The sequence below is a fragment of the Cervus elaphus genome, chromosome 3 (genome assembly GCF_910594005.1).
Source record: "Cervus elaphus chromosome 3, mCerEla1.1, whole genome shotgun sequence".
NCBI classification, from domain to species: Eukaryota; Metazoa; Chordata; class Mammalia; order Artiodactyla; family Cervidae; genus Cervus; species Cervus elaphus.
The window spans coordinates 23379007-23386354 of NC_057817.1; the positions used below are offsets into that span (position 1 = coordinate 23379007).

The 7348-nt window shown below is 42.3% G+C and overlaps 1 protein-coding gene across 1 annotated transcript; it reads right to left on the reverse strand.

The window, feature by feature from the left end:
• Nucleotides 1–2353: 2353 nt before the first annotated feature.
• On the reverse strand, nucleotides 2354–3381 carry LOC122680181 (60S ribosomal protein L5-like). Its single transcript, XM_043881272.1, has one exon. The coding sequence runs from the start codon at nucleotides 3324–3326 to the stop codon at nucleotides 2433–2435; it is 894 nt and encodes a 297-aa protein (XP_043737207.1). The 5' UTR covers nucleotides 3327–3381; the 3' UTR covers nucleotides 2354–2432.
• Nucleotides 3382–7348: the final 3967 nt, after the last annotated feature.

A 7348-nucleotide genomic window follows, 5' to 3' on the forward strand; every position in this document is an offset into this window, starting at 1 on the left:
ACCCTGGTTTGGTTCCTGGGTTGGGGAGATCCCCTGGAGAAGGGATAGGCTACCCACTCCAGTATTCTTGGTTTCCCTTGTGGTGCAAATGGTAAAAAAATGAGAAAACCTTCTATTTGTTTTTGGCATAATTCCTGGAGAGAAAGCCAGAGTAAGAGAAACAGAGATAAGGGATTAAAGGAAAAGACTCTGGGGCGGTGTTTGAATCCCTGATTCCTTGTCTGCAAGGCCCAGGTGTGTCCTTGTCATCTCAGAACTAGCTGAGCCCTCCTACACAGATTCTTTTTTGCCTAAGCTAGTCTGACTTGGGTTTCAGTCACTTTCTACCCAAAGAGAGAGACCTCACTCATATAGCGACTTCAAGTAACTGATTTTGATTAATATTGTCAAAAGCTAACTTCATTTATATTCCCCAAAGTTAACTTTGGGGACTTTCCTGGTGGTCCAGTGGTTAAGAATCTGCCCTGCAATGCAGGAGACACGGGTTTGATCCCTGGTTGGGGAACTAAGATCCTGCCTACCGTGGCGTAACTAGGCCTGAGCACCACAACTAGAGAACCATGTGCCACAACCAGGACCCGATGTATCCAAATAAATAAATGAATAAATATTTTTTAAAAAGTTAACTTCATTTTGATAAATATCTCAAACATCCCACAGAAACTGGTAAGAAATAAAATGACCATAAATTGCTGTTGTACTTTTCCTAATAAAAGAAGTAGTTGTTCAAAAAATTTTTTTTCTATCCATGCAGAGTCCTAAAGGTCTCTTTCTTGCTAGCAACCTTAGTTTAAATTGTATTTCCACTTCCACCTCCCCATCACACTGTTGCACTGAATGTATATTATCTTGTCACTATAAAATTTTTTTTGAAAGCAACAATAAATAAATCACTTTTGTAAGAGAAAGTACATATACACGCTTATCTTTCTTTCCCTTAGTTACAAACAACTTCCCAAGTGCCTACTCAAGCTTACACTTCTCTGATGAAGAGTTATTTTAACAGGTTTTACTGTCTGTTTACTCTTTTAGTTTTTCTAGTTCTTAAGGCTAAGTGAAGCCCCAAACTTTATGTTCACTCAGACATTTGCTGAGTTTAGAAACAGCTACCCAAGCTGGTTAATAGCTGTACTCTTTAAAAAGAATCTAATCACCCAGAGCCATCAATGGCAGTGCTAACCAATGCATTCCATAATTTTTCTTTACCTACCTCTCTTTGCAGAATCAGTCTCCAATTTTCTTCCGGGTAATTTACTCTTTTCCCACTCTCAGTCTATGATGTCTCAATGGCATTTTGATGCCTACATCAAGTGGCGTCATGACCCAGGCCCAAGACAGACTGCACCTGTGCTCCTGAGTGGGTACCTGACCTAAACCAGTGCAATTCAAGGACGTTTCAAGTCCTTGACTTTTAAAAATGCTACCAGAAGATATATGTTTTTTCTTTCCACTGGGTATGAACTTAAGAGGCTGTGAGGTTGGCATTCCTCCAGTTATTTTATGAGCAGGTGGGGGTTGTCTATCTGAGAACACAGCTGACCCAAAAGATAGATAAGAGAGCTGAGACCCAAAAGCTGACAGATGGAGAAAGAAAAACCAGGTCCTAGTTACTTGAACCAAAACTTACCTTTTGCTTAAGCCCATTTGAATGAGTCTTTCTATTACCAAGAGTTAACTGATACAGCAATGACCATGTAAAAGTCACTTGAATAAGAGTAAAAATTGGATAAATACATACAAATCTGAAATTTCAAAGAGCAAACGCTGAAAACTCAGTATCTATTGACCATGACAGCCCTTCCTATAGGTTTGCCAAAATTGTCTAGAAAAGAGAGTGAAGCATAAGAAACCAGGTTCTGAGTATTCTGAAAAATCCAAACAATTGCTTGGAATATCTCAGAGTCTGAGACATTTAATCTAGTCCCTCAACAGTGCATTACAATGAGAACAGCTGTTCTGAGTTATGACTATGAGACACCAGAAAGTCACAGGTATCGGAGAGAAAAATTCATAGGGTCATAGAATTTTAGGTTACTACTGTTGAGTAATGAAGGGAAATGAACTCATGCCATTTCCAACAATATAGAGGTGAGCCTTGAACAACATGGGTTTGACACGTGGGTTCACTTATACGTGGATTTTCTTTTCCAATGGTAAATACTTCATTACTACACCATCCCTGGTTAGTTGAATCCAGGGATGCAGAACTGTTGATATGAGGAACTGCATATACAGAGGACCAGGGTATACATAGGGCCAACTAGTAGTCATGTATGGATGTGAGAGTTGGACTATAAGGAAAGCTGAGCGCCGAAGAATTGATGCTTTTGAACTGTGGTATTGGAGAAGACTCTTTTTTTTTTTTTTTTGCTTGTTCAATAAGTTTATTATTGTCTTATCTGAAAAATCTTGATAGAAAATTGTGGTTTGGTTTAACTCTCGGCAGCTCGTTCCTGAGCTCTAAGGAAGCTTGCCTTCTTCTGAGCTACCTGATCTTTCTTCTGGGCAAGTGACATTTTGGGATGGTTCCACCTCTTCTTTTTAACTTCTTTCTTAGGCTTCTTCTCATACACTGGATTCTCTCGTATCGCAGCATGAGCTTTCTTATACATCTCCTCCATCATGTCTGGAGTCACGTTGTTCTTTATGTACTGAGAGAACTGCTTCTTGTAAGCGTCCTCGTCTTCTTCAAGCAGGTAGCGCATGTAGTCTGCGACGTTCTGACCCATGATGTGCTTTCGGTGTACCTCAGCACTGAATTCTTTCCTTTCTGAATCATAACCAGGGAACCGTTTGGTACTGTGAGGGATAGACAAGCCTCCATCGACAGCTCCCTTTAGGGCCCCAAAAACTTTATTCCCGGTAGTAGTTCTGGCAAGTCCTGCATCCAAGTAACAGGTGAAGGCACCAGGTTGACCATCAATACTTTCCACATTGTATTCATCTCCAGTCACTTCAACTTGGCCTTCATAAATTTTGTCCATACCAAACCTATTAAGAAGCCTGCGGGCCAGCAGCAGGCCAGTACAATATGCTGCAGCATAATTTGTCAGGCCAACCTTCACACCATATTTTGGGAGTTCATGAGCATAAGCTGCACAAACTATCATATCTCCTTCTATACGGGCATAAGCAATCTGACAAATGATATCTCTGTTCGTTACACGAACAATCATTCTGTATTTAGGTGTGTTGTACTTATTTTTATCTTGGATAACCAATCGTTTCCGAGCATAGTAGTCAGTTTTGCCCTCTCGCCTTCTTCTGAATTTCACTTGGTATCTCTTGAAGTAGGCCTTGTTCTTGACAACTTTCACAAACCCCATCCTGTGGAACAGAACCCCGATTCCGCGGCTTGTCACAGAGCTGCAGAACCAGCACTGGAGAAGACTCTTGAGAGTCCCTTGGCCTGCAAGGAGACCTAACCAGTCCATCCTAAAGGAGATCAGTCCTGAATATTCACTGGAAGAAGTGATGCTGAAGCTGAAACTCCAATATTTTGGCCACCTGATGCGAAGAGCTGACTCATTGGAAAAGGCCCTGATGCTGGGAAAGATTGAGAGCAGGAGGAGAAGGGGACAACAGAAGATGAGATGGTTGGATGGCATCACTGACACAATGGACATGGGTTTGGGTAGGCTGTGGGGGTTGGTGATGGACATGGAGGCCTGGTATGCTGCAGTTCATGGTGTCGCAAAGAGTCGGACACGACTGAGTGACTGAACTGAACTGAACTGAGGGCCAACTAGTTATCTTACGCAGATTTTAAACTATGTAAAGGGTCAAGGTTGGTACCCCTAACCCCTGTGTTGTTCAAAGGTCAACTGTAGATCTTTAAATACCCGAAAATTTAAGTATCTGAAAACAATCGTTTTCTAATCCCATCTACTGACAAAGGCTCTATGATACAAGGAGATTTTACCGGGGCTGGGCCTTCTTAGGTCTTGGGGAATGCAGGAGCTTAACAAACACCCCCTACCTCTTTTCTCCATCCTATAATTCATATGTGGGGTAAATTGTCTATTTTGTAAAGTAAACTTTAAAGGAATGACATATTTTGATTTAAATTATTTGGGAAGAAGCATGTGAAGTAGAGAAGGAGAGAAATTTGTAGTTAACAGATTTTCATTTGGGTCTTATCCCTGTCCATACCTGTGTCAGCTGTTAGCTGCAAGCCTCATAAGGGCGCAGGCCAGAGCTGTCTTAATTCACTAATGAACACACAATGTCAAGCGTGTTTAATAGGTATTCAATACCTTTTTTTTTTGTTGTTGTTGTTAAATAAATTAATACATGGATTTTTGCATGGGTCCCTTTATTTTTCTTATGTCAGTTAGGCTAACTAGAAAACAAGCACCAAAACATCAGTGCTTGGGTAGAGGAAAGGTTTATTTCTCCTTCCTGTCATAGTTCACTTGGATCAGTGAATGGGGGAAAATACCTCTGCTCCACAGAGTCATTCAGAGACCCAGGATCCTTCCAATGAATGGCTTCACCATCCCCTGGGGCTGTGAACTCCTTCCCTGGATCCTGTACATCTGGACAGCCAGCAAAGAAGTGAGAATGTGAAGGAAGGATTGTATGGTCAGTTACCCTACCCCTCCAGCTGCAAGAGAGGTGGTAACAGGGATGTAGTGATGTACCCTAGAAGAAGAGGAGAAACTTGTGCATTGACAGGAATTCACTTTTTCTGCTCTACTCTCTGAGCCCCAACTTATGAAAAGAAGAATGAATAATTTGCCATCACTTTCTGGGGATTTAAGGAGGTAATTGATGTGGAAGTACCTGGTAAGTATTAATCAAATGTTATGAATATTCCTGGGTAGTTTAGTCCCTTTACTCCCGCATTCCATGAGTGAAATGTTTAGGCTGATGTGCACTCTAAGAATCCTTTCCAGCTGTAAAATGCTTAGCTTCTGTGGTTCTTCTAAACCTTCAGCAAGCAAGGGCCTTTCTGACTTTGAGGTGGTGCCTGCAAAAAGACATTTCAGTTCAGTTCAGTTCAGTTGCTCAATCGTGTCCGACTCCTTGCGACCCCATGAACTGCAGCACGCCAGGCTTCCCTGTCCATCACCAACTCCTGGAGTCCACCCAAACCCATGTCCATTGAGTCGGTGATACCATCCAACCATCTCATCCTCTGTCATCCCCTTCTCCTCCTGCCCTCAATCTTTCCCAGCATCAGGGTCTTTTCCAATGAGTCAGCTCTCCACATTAGGTAGCCAAAGTATTGGAGTTTCAGCTTCAACATCAGTCCTTCCAACGAACACCCAGGACTGATCTTAGGATGGACTGGTTGGATCTCCTTGAGGTCCAAGGGACTCTCAAGAGTCTTCTCCAATACTACAGTTCAAAAACATCAATTCTTTGGCGCTCAGCTTTCTTTATAGTCCAACTCTCACATCCATACATGACCACTGGAAAAACCATAGCCTTGACTAGATGGACCTTTGTTGACAAAGTGATGTCTCTGTTTTTTAATATGCTGTCTAGGTTGATCATTAACTTTCCTTCCAAGGAGCAAGCGTCTGTTAATTTCATGGCTGCAATCACCATCTGCAGTGATTTTGGAGCCCAGAAAAATAAAGCCAACCACTGTTTCCCCATCTATTTGCCATGAAGTGATGGGACCAGATGCCATGATCTTAGTTTTCTGAATGTTGAGCCTTAAGCCAACTTTTTCACTCTCCTCTTTCACTTTCATCAAGAAGCCCTTTAGTTCTTTTTCACTTTCTGCCATAAGGGTGGTATCATCTGCATATCTGAAGTTCTTGATATTTCTCCCAGCAATCTTGATTCCAGCTTGTGCTTCTTCCAGCCCAGTGTTTCTCATGATGTACTCTGCACATAAATTAAATAAGCAGGGTGACAATATACAGCCTTGATGTACTTCTTTTCCTATTTGGAACTAGTCTGTTGTTCTATGTCCAGTTCTGTTGCTTCCTGACCTGCATACAGGTTTCTCAAGAGGCAGGTCAGGTGGTTTGGTATACCCATCTCTTTCAGAGTTTTCCACAGTTTATTGTGATCCACACAGTCAAAGGCTTTGGCATAGTCAGTAAAGCAGAAATAGATGTTTTTCTGGAGCTCTCTTGCTTTTTTGATGATCCAGCGGATGTTGGCAATTTGATCTCTGGTTCCTCTGCCTTTTCTAAAACCAGCTTGAACATCTGGAAGTTCATGGTTCACATATTGCTGAAGCAAAGTTTAGGACAAATGAAAAAAATGAAGTGTAGGACATTATCATCACCTCAGAAAGTTCTCTTGCTCCTCTTTTCCAGTGATTCCCTCCCCTGCCCAGCCCCCACACCCAGAGGTGACCACTTTCTGATTTTTATCACCATAGATTAGTTTTGCCCATTTTTGGATTCATGCAAATATAAATACACAGTATGGATGGAATGTGCCTGACTCTTTTCACTCAAAGTAATCTGGATAGCATTCTATGTTGTGTGTTCATTCCGTTCAGTTGACTATGAATATGCTGTAATTTATTTATTTATTCTTTTGTTGATGGACATTTGGATTGTTTCCAGCTTTAGGCTATTTTAAGGCAACTATGAGTATTCATGTGAAGTCTTTTGAGTTTCCATTTCTCTTAGGTAAATATCTAAGAGTAGAATCTTCAAGTAATAGGGGCTTAGCAATCTAAAGACTCCTTAATGGTACTGATGAACCTGCTTGCAGGGCAGGAATAGAGATGCAGACATAGTGAATGGACTTTGGACACAGTGAGGAAGGAGAGCGTGGGGTGAACTGAGAGAGTAGCCCTGACGTACACGCACGACCGTGTAAACAGACGACCAGCCGGAAGCAGCTGTATTGCCCGGGAGCTCGGCTCTTGCTCTGTGATGACCTCGAGGGCTGGGACCCGCCGGGGGACAGTCAGAGGGAAACTCAAGAGGGAGCAGATATATGTATGCTTACAGCTGATTCACATTGTTATCCAGCCGAAACCAACACAACATTGTAAAGCAATTATCCTCCAATTAAAAAATAAATTTAAAAAATAATAAAGACCCATTCAGGATGAAAACCAGAACCCTGTATGGCCTCGATCACATCTCTGGAGCCATCCTGCAAACTGCCCCTTCCTTTCACCCTCTGACTGCAGACCCCTGCCTGATACACACCTTCTTCCCTCTTTTCCAGCTTGCCTTTCGGATCTAAATTCCAGCAACAACTGCTTGCCTTCCCCCTTTAAGGTGAATCCCCTGCCACAAACAGGCATTCACAGCTCTATGTTCTTGATGCCCCGCCCACACCAAGACTGGTCTTATTTCCATGGGCATAGGTACAGCTGCTCTCCAACAACTGGAAGTTTAGGGGTGCTGACCCCCTGCACGGC